This window comes from Manacus vitellinus, unplaced genomic scaffold (genome assembly GCF_001715985.3).
Source record: "Manacus vitellinus isolate BGI_N305 unplaced genomic scaffold, ASM171598v3 scaffold_65_pilon, whole genome shotgun sequence".
Taxonomy (NCBI): domain Eukaryota; kingdom Metazoa; phylum Chordata; class Aves; order Passeriformes; family Pipridae; genus Manacus; species Manacus vitellinus.
Window position 1 is genome coordinate 13,144 of NW_021940724.1, and position 15,740 is coordinate 28,883.

The window sequence follows — 15,740 nt, forward strand, 5'->3', positions numbered from 1 at the left end:
CAATCATTTATATAAATGTCTATTTCTCCTATATCCCTATAAATTCCTATTTATCCAGCATTTCTCCGTATCCTCTATTCCCATTTCTCCCATATTCCCATTCCCATCCATCCCTATTTTCCATTAAAATTGTCATTAAAGCACCGACCTTTTGGCCCCGGGAAGGGGGATCTGCCAGGATCGTTCCCTCCTCCTGCAAGGAAAAAAAAAACCGGGATGTGCCGGGATTCGGGATCAGCCGCCTCCTCCCGGGGAAGAGGAGCATGGATTGGGAGCTGGACCTTCATTTTCCTGGGATGGGGAGGGCCTGGAGACGCCTGGAATGGGAAAGAGGAGAGGGAAAGGTGGGAAAGACTCCTCGGAGGAGGGAGGGGTTGGGAAGCAAGTGGGAAGGCGGCTGGAATATCCAGGGAGGAGGAGTGTGCCCTGGGATCGGCAGGAGCCCATGGAAAGGGTTCCCTGGTATCGCTTGAATCCCATGGAAAAGGCTCCAAGGGATCACCAGAATCCCATGGAAAGGGTTCCCAGGGATCACCAGAATCCCATGGAATCTCCAGGGATGAGGAGTGTTCCCTGGGATCACCAGAATCCCATGGAAAGGGTTCCCAAGGATCACCAGAATCCCATGGAAGGGGTTCCCAGGGATCAGAAGGACCCCATGGAAAGGGTTCCCAGGGATCACCAGAACTCCATGGAAAAGGTTCCCAGAGATCACCTGAATCCCATGGCAAGGGTTCCCAAGGAGAACCTGAATCCCACAGAAAAGGTTCCCAGGGATCAGCAGAATCCCATGGAAAGGGTTCCCGTAGATCTTCAGAACTCCCTAGAAATGGTTCCCAGGGATCACCAGAACCCCACTGAAGGAATTCCCAGGGATCACCAGAACCCCACTGAAGGAATTCCCAGGGATCACCAGACCAGGGATCAGCAGAACCCATGGAAAGGGTTCCCAGGGATCACTTGAATCCCCAAAAAAGGGTTCCCAGAGATCAGCAGGACTCCACGGAAAGGGTTCCCAAGGATTACCTGAATCCCATGGAAAGGGTTCCCAGAGATCAGCAGAATCCCATGGAAAGGGTTCCCAAGGATCACCTGAATCCCATTGAAGGAGTTCCCAGGGATCAAAAGGACCCCATGGAAAGGGTTTCCAGGAATCACTTGAATCCTATGGAAGGAGTTCCCAGGGAGCAGCTGAACCCCTATGAGGGGTTCCCAGGAATCACCAGACCAGGGATCAGCAGAACCCCAGGGAAAGGGTTCCCAGGGATCACTAGAACCCCATGGAAAGTATTCCCAAGGATTACCAGAACCCCACTGAGAGGTTCCCAAGGATCACCAGAATCCCATTGAAGGAGTTCGCAGGGATCAGCAGAACTCCATGGAAAGGGTTCCCAAGGATCACCTCAATCCCTCTGAAGGAGTTCCCAGGGATCAGAAGGACCCCATGGAAAGGGTTCCCAAAGATCACCTGAATCTCATGGAAGGAGTTCCCAGGGATCACCAGAACCCCACAGAAAAGGTTCCCAGGGATCAGCAGAATCCCATGGAAAGGTTCCCGTGGATCTTCAGAACTCCATGGAAAGGGTTCCCAGGGATCACCTCAATCCCTCTGAAGGAGTGCCCAGGGATCACCAGACCAGGGATCATCAGAATCCCATGGAAAGTGTTGCCAGGGATCACCAGACCAGGGTTCAGCAGAACCCCATGGAAAGGGTTCCCAAGGATCACCAGAATCCCATGGAAGGAGTTCCCAGGTATCAGCAGGACCCCATGGAAAAGGTTCCCAGGGATCACCAGAATCCCATGGAAAGGGTTCCCAAGGATCACCTGGATCCCTCTGAAGGAGTTCCCAGGGATCAGCAGGACCCCATGGAAAGCATTCCCAAGGATCACCAGAATCTCATGGAAAGGGTTCCCAGGGATCAGTAGGACCCCATGGAAAGCATTCCCAAGGATCACCTGAATCCCACTGAAGGACTTCCCAGGGATCAGAAGGACCCCATGGAAAGGGTTTCCGTGGGTCAGGAGGACCCTGTGGAAAGGGTTCCCAGGGATCACCTGAATCCCATGGAAGGGGCTCCCAAGGATCACCTGAATCCTGTGGAAAGGGTTCCCAAGGATCACCTGAATCCCACTGAAGGAGTTCCCAGGGATCGGAAGGATCCCATGGAAAGGGTTCCCAGGGATCACCTGAATCCCATGGAAAGGGTTCCCAAGGATCACCAGAATCCCATGGAAGGGCTCCTGGCTGGATATGGAGCAGCCTCCGTGCTCCCAGATTTCCCAGCTCAGTGCTGCCATTCCTACTGGGAATGCAGGCTGAGGATCACTCCCAGAGACTCATTCCAGGGAAAATCATTCCCGATTTTCCCTCCTTAACCCTTCCTCATCTTCCCTTAAATACCAACACCCGTATCCATACTTATATCCATATAAATAAGTGTTTTCCTCTTCAATTCCATAAAAACCAACTCCTTGCCCTTTTTCCATCCTGGAATGTCGTGTTAAAGTCTGATGGGACGTCCAGGGAATGTTTAGGAAAAGTTTCTAATCTCCCAAATTTCCTGGATCCGACCCCAAAATATCTCAGGGCACAAAACACCCTCTCAGTTATCCCAACTTTTTTTATTCCCTCCTGGATTAACTTTGATATTCCAAGAAGAAGATCCAAAGGGATCTGCTGTAAAAAAATATGGATTTACAGGGTTTTATTTGGGAATATTTATCCCTAATTTTCCCACTCCCACCATTCCCATTCATCCAGATTTCCCAGCTCAGTGCTGCCATTCCTGCTGGGAATGCAGGCTGAGGATCACTCCCAGAGACTCATTCCAGGGAAAATCATTCCCAATTTTCCCTCCTTAACCCTTCCTCATCTTCCCTTAAATACCAACCCCTCTATCCATATTTATATCCACATAAATAAGTGTTTTCCTCTTCAATTCCATAAAAACCAACTCCTTGCCCTTTTTCCATCCCGGAATGTCGCGTGAAAGTCCGACGGGACCATCCGGGCATTCCAGGGAATGTTTAGGAAAAGTTTCCAATATCCCAAATTTCCTGGATCTGACCCCAAATCAGAGCACAAAACACCCTCCCAATTATTCCCTGGATTTTTTTTATTCCCTCCTGGGTCAACTTTGCTTTTCCAAGGAGAAGATCCCGAGGGATCTGCCGTAAAAAAAAGATGGATTTCCAGGGTTTTATTTGGGAATATTTATCCCTAATTTTCCCACTCCCGCCTTTCCCGCTCATCCCGACGCTCACCGTGGATCCCGGCGGGAATTTCCGAGCTCCCGGAGCTCCGGGAGGATGGATCGGGGCCGGAGCCGCCGGGAAAGGGGCGTTGGATCCTCCGGGATCTTCCAAAGGGTTGGGAAAAGGGATTTTTTCCGTTTGTTCCTCGGGAGATCTCCTGGTCCGGATGCGCCTCGGGAATGTGGAGTTGTTCCCTGAATCCCGGTTTTCCTGCGGGAAGAGGAAAATATTAATTAATATTAAAATAATATAAAAATATTAATTAAGGCCAACTGATATAAAGATTTTTAATTAATTTATTATCATATTATATTTATGTTCCCAGCCATCCGGAGCTGGATCAGGCTGGGAATGTTCACCCGGAGAAGGGAAGGCTCCAGGGAAAACTTGGAGCTCCTTCCAGGGCCTAAAGGGGCTCCAGGAGAGCTGGAGAGGGATTTGGGATAAGGCCTGGAGGGACAGGACACAGGGAATGGCTTCCCAGTGCCAGAGGGCAGGGTTAGGTGGGATATTGGGAAGGAATTGCTGGCTGGGAGGGTGGGGAAGGGCTGGAATGGATTTCCCAGAGAAGCTGTGGCTGCCCCTGGATCCCTGGAAGTGTCCAAGGCCAGGTTGGAGCAACCTGGGATAGTGGGAGGTGTCCCTGGGCTTGGAAGTGGATGATCTTTAAGTTCCCTTCCAACCCAAACCATTCCATGATTCCAAGAAATCGGGAAGTTTAAGCTCCATCCTCGGTGCTTCCAGGTCTCTCTCCAGCTCAACCATCCCCAGCCAAGGGAAACGCTGGATCCAGGAGGGAAAACAAAGCTCTGGATGCTTCTGGTGTGTTTGTGTTTGTGCCGGGAGCCCTCTCGTGGCTGCTGGAAGGAATATTCCCTCATTCCAGCTCCGGGAATTCCGAGCGGAATTGGCAGAGGCAGGAAAAGGAGGAAGGGATGGGAACGGGACCGAGTGTTTCCCGGATTCCCTGAATCAGAGCGAGATTCACTCGCCACGCTTGGAGTTGCTATTCCTAAAAAAAAATCCTTGTTAATGTGCCAGCAGCTGCCGGGAAACATTCCAGGGATTTTTTTTCCTGGTCACTTTTTAGGGCTGGCTCTGGGTTTTCCAAGGAAAGCATTCCCTCCATCCCCCAGGAGAGGGTCAGACTGGAGGGTGCTGGGTTTGGAGCAGGATTTGGGCCCTCAGAGGGCAGGAAAAAAGCGGGAAATGGGATATCAGGGCTTGGAAAACAACCACAAATTATTGTCCATCAGCTGAGCCGGGATAATTTTCATTTCCAGTCTGGATACACCCTCCAACTAGGTTGGAAATTTTATAATATGGATCTTCTCCCAGGGTGTAAAGGACTAATTCTGTGCAGGGAAACCTGAGGGTCTGGGGATTATCCATGGAAAGCAAGAAGGAAAAGGAATTCTCTGGTCAGGGGGCATGTTTTAAACTCCCTGTCCTGGCTCTGCTCTATCCCTGGAGGATAAAAACTCATTTTTAAACCACTGTTGGGAATCAACAACTACTGAGCCAACCAAGCCCAAATAATAGTGTGGATGGGATGGCCAGGTGGGATCGGATCAGAAAGGGATTTTCCTGGTTTATCCCCCCCAAAAAAGTGGGGAATTAACCAACCAAACACTGGCCAAAGGCTCTGGGGGTTCAGGTTCCATCCATGCGTGGATCATTCACTCCAGAGTTGGATTTGGGGGGTCCTTGGGGGTCCCTCCCAACTCAGGATATTCTGGGAACTCCTGAAAGGCCAGATTTGGCCCTCGGCCTCCTGCCCAGCTCTGGGGCTGAGCCAGGGGTTCTCCAGGGATTGTTGGGCTCAGTGTCCATCCCAGTCCCTCCATGTCCCAGTCCTGGTGTCCTCCAGGGATTGTTGGGTTCAATGTCCATCCCAGTCCCTTGATGTCCCAGTCCTGGTATCCTCCAGGGAAGTGTTGGAAGCTGCTCCAGGACTCAGTGTCCATCCCAGTCCCTAAATCTGTGAGTCCTGGTGTCCTCCAGGGATTGTTGGGCTCAGTGTTCATCCCAGTCTCTCCATGTCCCAGTCCTGGTGTCCTCCAGGGATTGTTGGAAGCAGCCCCAGGATTCCATGTCCATCCCAATCCCTAATTGTCCCAGCCCTGGTGTCCTCCAGGGATGTGTTGGAAGCTCCCCCAGGACTCAATGTTCATCCCAGTCCCTAAATCTGTGAGCCCTGGTGTCCTCCAGGGATTGTTGGGCTCAGTGTCCATCCCAGTCCCTCCATGTCCCATCTCTGGTGTCCTCCAGGGATTGTTGGGCCCAATGTCCATCCCAGTCCCTAAATCTCTGAGCCCTGGTGTCCTCCAGGGATTGTTTGACTCAGTGTCCATCCCAGTCCCTCCATGTCCCAGCCCTGGTGTCCTCCAGGGAAGTGTTGGAAGCTCCCCCAGGACTCAACATCCATCCCAGTCCATCCCAGTCCCTCCCTCATCCCCACACTGCCCAGGAATCCCGGGACACACAGACCTGGCTGGCCTCCAGCTGTGGTTGTGCTTCCTCCGTCTTTTCCAAGGGCTCGGGAAGCTCCAGGGACTGATTTCCCTGCAGATCATCCCCTGGGAGTTTTGGGGGCACAGCCAAGCCCTGCAGAGGGTGACAAGTGACAGCACAATTCCATGAATTCCCAGAGCAGAGGAGGGACAGCAAGGCCCTTTCCCAAGCTCTGCCACTGATCCTTATCCCTCCTCCAACTCGAGCAGGAAAACGGGGGCAAAACTCCGGATGGCAACGAAATTCCAAGAAAATCGGAATCAGCTCAAATGGAAAAGGAATTTCAAGTCCCTGCCCGGGAATTTCCTTACCCCGAGGAGAGAAGAGTTTGTCCCTCTCGAGTCTCTCTCCTCCTGCCTTTCCTCGGGTGTTTTCTCCAAGGATTCGGGAGGGTTTCCCAGGAACTGGTGCCCAGGCTGAGAATCACCAGCAGGTGGACCCTGTGGAGACCAACGAGTGAAATTCCTGCTTTGTTTTTTGGGTCAAAACTCTGGATGAAAAACGCTGAAAATCAGTAATTCTGGAGTGTGTGCCAGGGTGCCCAAGCCTGGCATTATCCCAGATTCCGCCTTAAAAGGCTGGAAAAATGAATGGATACAACGCAGGTGGAGAGGGCAGGTCACTCAAAGCTCAGTCCGTGAGGATCAAATCATCTATCCATAGGCACATCCCACCTTTCTGGTCAACTCCCAGCCCCTTTTTTCCGTTCCAAAATCCCTTTTAAAATAAGATTTTCGGATTCTACGTGTCGGTATCTCCTTAATTAATCCCTGAATCCGTAATTAATTTTTCCTGGGTTTCTAACCCCGTCTGTTGGGTCGTGGAAAGGTTAAAAAGGTCTGTTCTTGTGTCTACACCTCCCTGGAAGTGTCCAAGGCCAGGTTGGATGGGGTTTGGAACGACTTGGGATAGCGGAAGGAGGGAGATAAACCTGTCAGGAGACGCTTCCAAACATCCCTGTGGTTCCAAATATCCCAAATATCCCACAAGCTCTCGGGCCTCCAGTTGGAGAGACAACATTTCCTGCCAGGAATGGTTTTTGGAGAGTGGAGACACTTCTTGGATGCCCTAAAAAGAGGATGAGAAAAGCTCCAGGGGCTGTTTCCTGGGATATCTCTTGTTAGGTCTGTCCAGAAGGGACAGATTAAAATCCATGAAGATCCTTCTGGATTAAAATTCATGAAGATCCTCCTGGATTAAGATCCATGAAGATCCTTCTGGATTAAGATCCATGAAGATCCACCTTGATTAAAATCCATGAAGATCCTTCTGGATTAAGATCCATGAAGATCCACCTTGATTAAAATCCATGAAGATCCTCCTGGATTAAGATCCATGAAGATCCTTCTGTATTAAAATCCATGAAGATCCTCCTGGATTAAAATCCTTGAAGATCCTTCTGGGTTAAAATCCATGAAGATCCTCCTGGATTAAGATCCATGAAGATCCACCTTGATTAAAATCCATGAAGATCCTTCTGGATTAAGATCCATGAAGATCCACCTTGATTAAAATCCATGAAGATCCTTCTGGATTAAGATCCATGAAGATCCTTCTGGATTAAGATCCATGAAGATCCACCTTGATTAAAATCCATGAAGATCCTTCTGGATTAAGATCCATGAAGATCCTCCTGGATTAAGATCCATGAAGATCCTTCTGGATTAAAATCCATGAAGATCCTCCTGGATTAAGATCCATGAAGATCCTCCTGGATTAAGATCCATGAAGATCCTTCTGTATTAAAATCCATGAAGATCCTTCTGGATTAAGATCCACGAATATCCTCCTGGATTAAGATCCATGAAGATCCTCCTGCAGCTCTGGGAGGTGACCTGGATACAGCCCTCTGATGGCACTCCTGGAGCTGTGCCTGGAATTTGGGCCCAGCGTGGAGATGAAGCCTTAACTTAATAAATTCCTAATTCCCATAAAAATGAGGTGTTAATTGCAATTGCAGAGGACTTGATTATCTTAATTGCAGTTGCAGGTGAGTTGATTATCTCTGAGAATTGGTCTGGTTACTCAAGCTCTGGAATCCTGGGATATCCTGAGTTGGAAGGGACCCCCAAGGATCGTCCTGCACAGACACCCCAACAATCCCACCCTGTCCCTGAGGGCGTTGTCCAGACACTCCTGGAGCTCTGGCAGCCCCAGCATGGACTCCTCTGTTGGACAATATCAATCCATCCCCACAGTAGGATCAGAACCTTCCCTGCCAGGGCAGCAGAGACAATTCCCAGAATTATTTAAGTTGGAAAAGCCCTCCCAGCCCATGGATCCCCCCCGTGTCCCATCCCCACCTTGTCCCCCAGCCCAGAGCACTGAGTGCCACATCCAGGCCTTCCTGGGACACCTCCAGGGCTGGGCACTCCAAACCTCCCTGGGCAGCTCCTTCCAATGCCTGACCACCCTTTCCATGAGGAAATTTTCCCCAATATCCAACCTGACCCTCCCCTGGCACAGCTCGAGGCCGTTCCCTCTCCCCCTGTCCCTTGCTCCCTGGGAGCAGAGCTCGACTCCCCCTGGCTCCAACCTCCTTCCACAGAATTTTAGGGAGCCAGAAGGTCCCCCCTGAGCCTCCTTTTCTCCAGGATAAGCCCCCCCAGTTCCCTCAGGATTTTTCCAGACCCTTCCCAGCCCCCTTCCCTTCCTGAATTGAGGGACACATCCAAAAACCCCAACCCTTCATCTCTCCGTGGGTCCCGCTGTTTATCCTCACCTTGGAGACTCCTCCGGACACCGGCAATTCCAGAGGTTCCAGCTCCAGGCTCTGGGCTTCTCCTGGCCCCTCAGGGCTGCCCAGGACACTGGGAAAAGGATCCAACCCCGGGGTATCCTGAGATACCAAAAGAAGGAGGTTGCTGTGACCAGGACCAACCTGAGCTGGCAGGATCCTCATATTTGATGACCTGGATCCCGATGGATTATTCCCAATGGATTTCCCACCCCTCTCCAGCGTGTTCTGTCCAACCTGGTGGCCTTTTCTCAACCAGGATGGACTGAGAAGTCAACAATTCCTCACTGGCCACATCCAAACCCTTCCTTCCAGGCAAATCCAACCCACCCCCAGGATCCCTCCGGCTCTTCCGAAGATCCCAGATCCTCGGGCCAGCCGGGAGTCTCTTCCAGCCCAGCTTTCTCCAGGGGGTTAAAACTGAAAGGGGAGAGGTTTAGGTGGGATGCTGGGAAGGAGTTTTTGGCTGGGAGGGCGGGGAAGGGCTGGGATGGATTTCCCAGGTTCCATCCTCAGCACTTCCAGGTCTCTCTCCAGTTAAACCATTCCCAGCCAAGGGAAATGCTGGATACAGGTGGACAAACAAAGCTCTGGATGTTCCTGGCAGAGCCCAGCCCCCAAATTCCAGTTCCAAATGGAGCCACAGAGTCCTTGGAGTCCCTTCCAGTGCCTAAAGGGGCTCCAGGAGAGCTGGAGAGGGACTGGGGACAAGGCCTGGAGGGACAGGACACAGGGAATGGCTTCCCAGTGCCAGAGGGCAGGGCTAGATGGGATATTGGGAAGGAATTGCTGGCTGGGAGGGATGGGGAGGGGCTGGAATGGATCTCCCAGAGAAGCTGTGGCTGCCCCTGGATCCCTGGAAGTGTCCAAGGCCAGGTTGGAGCAACCTGGGAGAGTGGAAGGTGTCCCTGGGGCTGGAAGTGGATGGGCTTTAAGGTCCTTCCAACCCAAACCATTCCATAATTCTAAGAAATTAGGAGGTTTAAGCTCCATCCTTGGTGCTTCCAGGTCTCTCTCCAGTTTAACCATTCCCAGCCAAGGGAAATGCTGGATGCAGGGGGACAAAGTTCTGGATACTCCTGGCACAGCCTGCCCCCAAATTCCAGTTTCAAATGGGGCCACAGAGTCCTTGGAGTTCATTCCATGGCCTAAAGGGGCTCCAGGAGAGCTGGAGAGGGATTTGGGACAAGCCCTGGAGGGACAGGACACAGGGAATGGCTTCCCAGTGCCAGAGGGCAGGGTTAGATGGGATACTGGGAAGGAATCGCTGTCTGGGAGGGTGGGGAGGGGCTGGAATCGAATTCCCAGAGAATCTGTGGCTGCCCCTGGATCCCTGGAAGCGTCCAAGGCCAGGTTGGAGCAACCTGGGCTAGTGGGAGGTGTCCCTGGGGCTGTAATTGGATGAATCCCAGCTCCAAGTGCCCGTGTCCCCTGGGCCTCACGGTGACAGAGGTGACCCCGAAGCCTCCGACGCCTCATTTCCGTCCCTCTCCCGTTCCTGGGGGGGTCTGTCCATCCTCAGGGGAGGCAGATGATGGTACTCACACCATGGCTGGTGCCAGCCAGGCCTGCCTGACCCTTCCCGGAGCTCTGGCTCATCCTGGATGTCCCCAAGTGCCACCGGAGCTCGTCCGGCCCGTCCCGCAGGAGCGCGTCCGAGAGTTCCTTCAGCAGGGACAGCTGGGACCAGTGCACACCAGTAAGGCCCAGGGCACACCAGTAATGCCCAGGGCACACCAGTCAGGCCCAGTGCCACCCCCCTGCTCCTCCCACATCGCCCTGTGAGGGCAGCCAGCCCAGTGTCCATCCCAGTCCCTCCATGTCCTGGTGTCCTCCAGGGATTGTTGGGCTCAATGTCCATCCCAGTCCCTAAATGTCCCAGCCCTGGTGTCTTCCAGGGATTGTTGGGCTCAGTGTCCATCCCAGTCCCTAAATGTCCATCCCAGTCCTTCCATGTCCCAGCCCTGGTGTCCTCCAGGGATTGTTGGGTTCAATGCCCATCCCAGTCCATCCCTGTCCAAGCCCTGGTGTCCTCCAGGGATCTGTTGGAAGCTCCCCCAGGACTCAATGACCATCCCAGTCCCTCCATGTCCCAGCCCTGGTGTCCTCCAGGGATTGTTGGGCTCAATGTCCATCCCAGTTCCTTTCATGTCCCAGCCCTGGTGTCCTCCAGGGATGTCTTGGAAGCTCCCCCAGGATTCAAAGTCCATCCAAATCCCTCCATCTCGGAGCCCTGGTATCCTCCAGGGATGTCTTGGAAACTCCCCCAGGACTCAATGTCCATCCCAGTCCCTCCATGTCCCAGCCCTGGTGTCCTCCAGGGGGCCACAGAGTCCTTGGAGCCCCTTCCAGGGCCTAAAGGGGCTCCAGGAGAGCTGGAGAGGGATTTGGGACAAGGCCTGGAGGGACAGGACACAGGGAATGGCTTCCCACTGCCAGAGGGCAGGGACGGATGGGATACTGGGAAGGAATTCCTGCTGGGAGGGTGGGGAGGGGTTGGAATGGAATTCCCAGAGAAGCTGTGGCTGCCCCTGGATCCCTGGAAGTGTCCAAGGGCAGGTTGGAGCAACCTGGGAGAGTGGAAGGTGTGGGGTGGAATTGGATGAGTCCAAGCTCCAGGTCTCTCCGGGCCTCAAATCCAGGGAACAGCTGGAAAAGCTGAATTCCAACCCCCTCGGCAGGAAGGTCAAAGCATCACCCACCTTGATCCCGTGGGATTCCAAGAGCTTCTCCAGGTCCTGGAAGAGGAAGGAAGGGTCAGAACTTCTCCCCCCTCTCTCCTCCAGCCCAGGAAGGGGATCCTATGGGGGCACTGGGTCCCCTCTGCCACCCCAACCCCAGACAGGGAGGTTTTTCCATAGTTTTGGTTGGATTTACCTCCATTTCCACGGCTCGGCCCGGTGGACCAGGTTCTCCCTTCAATTAAACAAGATCAGCTCGTTAATTAAGTCGTTAATTCCACGAGGAGCAAGAAGGAAAGCTCTGAGGAAGGGGGATAATCCCATATCTGGGATATTAATCCTGGAAAAATCCCTGGCAGCTCAGAGGGGGGTTGGAATCCCACCCTGCTCGTCCTTCACTCCATCGGACACGGTCGTTTCCCGGGATTTTCCAAGCCTGGAGCAGAACCGGCCGCGAAATTTGGGCCAAGGCCTTTGCACCACCCCCTTCTCCATGTCTTGGCCACCATGGAGGGATGGACTGGGCTGGACTGGGATGGACTGGCTGGACTGGGAATGTCTGAGCCATTCATCGAAGGATGGACTGGCTGGACTGGGATGGACTGGCTGGATTGGGAGGGACTGGCTGAAGTGGGAATGACTGAGTCACCATGGAGGGATGGACTGGCTGAAGTGGGATGGACTGGCTGGACTGGGATGGAATGGTTGGACTGGGATGGACTGGCTGAACTGGGATGGAATGGCTGGACTGGGATGGACTGGCTGAACTGGGATGGACTGGCTGAACTGGGATGGAATGGCTGAAGTGGGATGGACTGGCTGAACTGGGATGGAATGGTTGGACTGGGATGGACTGGCTGGATTGGGATGGAATGGTTGGACTGGGATGGACTGGCTGGACTGGGATGGACTGGCTGGATTGGGATGGAATGATTGGACTGGGATGGACTGGCTGGACTGGGATGGACTGGCTGAAGTGGGAATGACTGAGTCACCATGGAGGGATGGACTGGCTGAAGTGGGATGGACTGGCTGGACTGGTATGGACTGGTTGGACTGGGATGGAATGGCTGGATTGGGATGGAATGGCTGAACTGGGATGGAATGGCTGAACTGGGAATGTCTGAGCCACCATGGAGGGATGGACTGGCTGAACTGGGATGGAATGGTTGACTGGGATGGACTGGCTGAACTGGGATGGACTGGCTGGACTGGGATGGACTGGTTGAACTGGGATGGATTGGCTGGACTGGGATGGATTGGCTGGACTGGGATGGACTGGTTGAACTGGGGTGGAATGGCTGAACTGGGATGGACTGGCTGAACTGGGATGGAATGGCTGAACTGGGATGGAATGGCTGGGTTGGGATGAACTGGCTGGACTGGGATGGAATGGCTGGATTGGGATGGACTGGCTGAACTGGGATGGAATGGCAGAACTGGGATGGAATGGCAGAACTGGGATGGAATGGCTGGACTGGGATGGAATGGTTGAACTGGGGTGGAATGGCTGAACTGGGATGGAATGGCTGGATTGGGATGAACTGGCTGGACTGGGGTGGAATGGCTGGATTGGGATGGAATGGATGAACTGGGATGGAATGGCAGAACTGGGATGGAATGGCTGGACTGGGATGGAATGGCTGGATTGGGATGGAATGGTTGAACTGGGATGGACTGGCTGAACTGGGATGGACTGGCTGGATTGGGAATGTCTGAGCCATCATCGAGGGATGGAATGGCTGGACTGGGATAGAATGGATGAACTGGGATGGAATGGTTGGACTGGGATGGACTGGCTGAACTGGGATGGACTGGCTGAACTGGGATGGAATCGATGAACTGGGATGGAATGGCTGGACTGGGATGGACTGGCTGGACTGGGATGGACTGGTTGAACTGGGGTGGAATGGCTGAACTGGGATGGAATGGCTGGATTGGGATGAACTGGCTGGACTGGGATGGAATGGCTGGATTGGGATGGAATGGCTGGACTGGGATGGAATGGCTGGACTGGGATGGAATGGCTGGACTGGGATGGAATGGCTGGATTGGGATGGAATGGCTGAACTGGGATGGAATGGATGAACTGGGATGGAATGGCTGGATTGGGATGGAATGGCTGAACTGGGATGGAATGGCTGAACTGGGATGGACTGGCTGAACTGGGATGGACTGGTTGGACTGGGATGGAATGGCTGGATTGGGATGGACTGGCTGAACTGGGATGGAATGGTTGGACTGGGAATGTCTGAGTCACCATGGAGGGATGGACTGGCTGGACTGGGATGGACTGACTAGACTGGGAATGTCTGAGCCACCATGGATGGATGGACTGGCTGGACTGGGAATGTCTGAGGCACAGCCTGTTCATGTCACCTGGCCAAGTCCTCCTCTCCAGAGCCCTGGATCTCCTGCCCATCAGAAGATCCACCTGTACCCTCTTCCCGCAGAGTTTCCCTCCTTTTTTTTGGGAAGGGGTTGGTCCTCCCCTCTAAAGATCCCAGGATGTGTGTGGTGCCTGAAGCCCTTTCTCCTTCCAGCCCTTCCTGAGCTTGCAGGAAGGAAGGAGAGAAGGAAAAAAAGCTCCCAACACTTTGGAATTCGATCCCATTCCTCTCCTTGGACAACATTTTCCCTCCTATGGGTTTGGGAACCCATCCCAGAAAACCCAACCCCCTTGGGGGGGGTCAGAAGAACTTGGAATGGGGGTTTTTACCCCTCTGGACGTACCTTTGGGCCTGGGGGGCCTCTTTCCCCTCTCAATCCGTCCTTCCCGGGATCCCCCTGGAAGGAGCAGGAATGTGTGTTAGTTCTTTGTCCCTTCCAAAATTCCCGGTGGTGATGATGCTGGAATGGATTCCCATTGGATGAGGAATCCATTCCTCATCCATTCCAGCATTCCTTGACTGTGCTGGCCCCAAATTAACACCACCTTTTCCAGGTGGACCAGGAGCTTTTCCTTGGATCTCGCTCATTCCCGTTTTTCCGTTAACTCTTCACTCGACCTACAGCTCATATTCCTGAGAATTTCCCCGCTTTTCCTGCTTTTCCTTTCCCCTCCTTGGGCTAATAATGGAATTCCCAACCCAACTCTGCCTCCACTTCCTTGTAATCCCAGCCTGGCTGATGGAATAACGTCGTTTCCTTGGAAAAGCCGGGCCCGGGAGCTTTAAGTGGGGTTTGGGAAGATTCCAGACCCACATTCCTTGGAAGCTCTTTGTCTTCCACAAACTGGAGTTATCCCAGCATTCCAAGTCATCTTATTCCCTATTTTCCCAAAGCAATCAGGGAAATGGGGCGTGGGATGGATCCCTCTGGTTCCTGGGCTGAAAATCCCTCTGGTTTTTCCCTGTGGGAATGTGAAGTTTGGAAGGAAAACTTCACCTTGTCCCACCAATCATCCAAAAATGATGCACTGAGAGAGTTTTTGTGGTTGGAAGCAGGAATTTTCCTTGGGAAATTAGGAGTTTTAGGCTGTTTTGGGGATCTTTGACTCATAAAAGGAGTGAAAATAGAGGAGATGTGAAAAATAATCCCACATGGAGCTTCCAACCCTCGGAAGAGCTCAAGGTCTTACCTTGTCTCCTTTCAGGATGTTCTCCAGGGAAGTTATCTGGGAAAAAAAAAAACAGGGAAAAATCTGTTTTTCAGGGAACAGGAAGTGCTTGGATTCCTCATGTCCCATTCCCAAACATTCCAGAGCTCAAGGAGTGTGGGATAAACAATAAGCAAGAGACCAAATAGATAAAAAAACCCTGGAACAAAAAGCTCTTCCCAGTTTTTCAGGGAACAGGAGGTGCTTGGATTCCCCATGTTCCACTCCCAAATATTCCAGAGCTCAAATGGTGTGGGATAAACAAGAGACAAGAGACCAAATAGACAAAAAAACCCTGGAACAAAAAGCTCTTCCCAGTTTTTCAAGGAACAGGAGGTGCTTTGATTCCTCATGTCCCACTCCCAAATATTCCAGAGCTCAAGTAGAGAGGGATAAACAAGAGACAAGAGATCAAATAGACAAAAAAAAAAATCCCAAAAATGGGGCTGAGATAAAAAATTCCATTGGTTTCCAACAGCAGGGTGGGAGGTTTGGGAGAAAAGACCTGGAATACAGGAAGAGAGTCACCACCAGAAGCTTTTCCATGGATTCCTCATGTTCCACTCCCAAATATTCCAGAGCTCAGGTGGAATGGGATAAACAAGAGACAAGAGACCAAATAGACAAAAAACCCCTGGAACAAAAAGCTTTTCCCAGTTTTTCAAGGAACAGGAGGTGCTTTGATTCCTCATGTCCCACTCCCAAATATTCCAGAGCTCAAGTAGAGAGGGATAAACAAGAGAACAAGAGACCAAATAGGCAAAAAAACCCTGGAACAAAAAGCTCTTCCCAGTTTTTCAGGGAACAGGAGGTGTTTGGATCCCTCATGTTCCACTCCCAAATATTCCAGAGCTCAAATGGTGTGGGATAAACAAGAGACAAGAGACCAAATAGACAAAAAACCCCTGGAACAAAAAGCTTTTCCCAGTTTTTCAGGGAACAGGAGTTGCTT

The 15,740-nt window shown here is 52.2% G+C and overlaps 1 protein-coding gene across 1 annotated transcript in view; it reads right to left on the reverse strand.

The window, feature by feature from the left end:
* Window positions 1-15,740, reverse strand: part of LOC115307890 (collagen alpha-1(VII) chain-like) — a gene marked incomplete at its 3' end in the record, with an annotated part of 91,159 nt that overhangs the window by 13,125 nt on the left and 62,294 nt on the right. The window contains exons 27-39 of the mRNA XM_029963943.1: window positions 14,771-14,806; window positions 13,924-13,977; window positions 11,387-11,425; window positions 11,212-11,247; window positions 10,055-10,189; window positions 8,495-8,611; window positions 6,084-6,212; window positions 5,749-5,865; window positions 3,268-3,468; window positions 1,600-2,190; window positions 1,305-1,468; window positions 1,027-1,165; window positions 149-193 (exon numbers count right to left, since the gene is read on the reverse strand). Coding sequence (XP_029819803.1) covers window positions 149-193; window positions 1,027-1,165; window positions 1,305-1,468; window positions 1,600-2,190; window positions 3,268-3,468; window positions 5,749-5,865; window positions 6,084-6,212; window positions 8,495-8,611; window positions 10,055-10,189; window positions 11,212-11,247; window positions 11,387-11,425; window positions 13,924-13,977; window positions 14,771-14,806 — 1,803 coding nt within the window. The remainder of the gene's footprint in view (window positions 1-148; window positions 194-1,026; window positions 1,166-1,304; window positions 1,469-1,599; window positions 2,191-3,267; window positions 3,469-5,748; window positions 5,866-6,083; window positions 6,213-8,494; window positions 8,612-10,054; window positions 10,190-11,211; window positions 11,248-11,386; window positions 11,426-13,923; window positions 13,978-14,770; window positions 14,807-15,740) is intronic.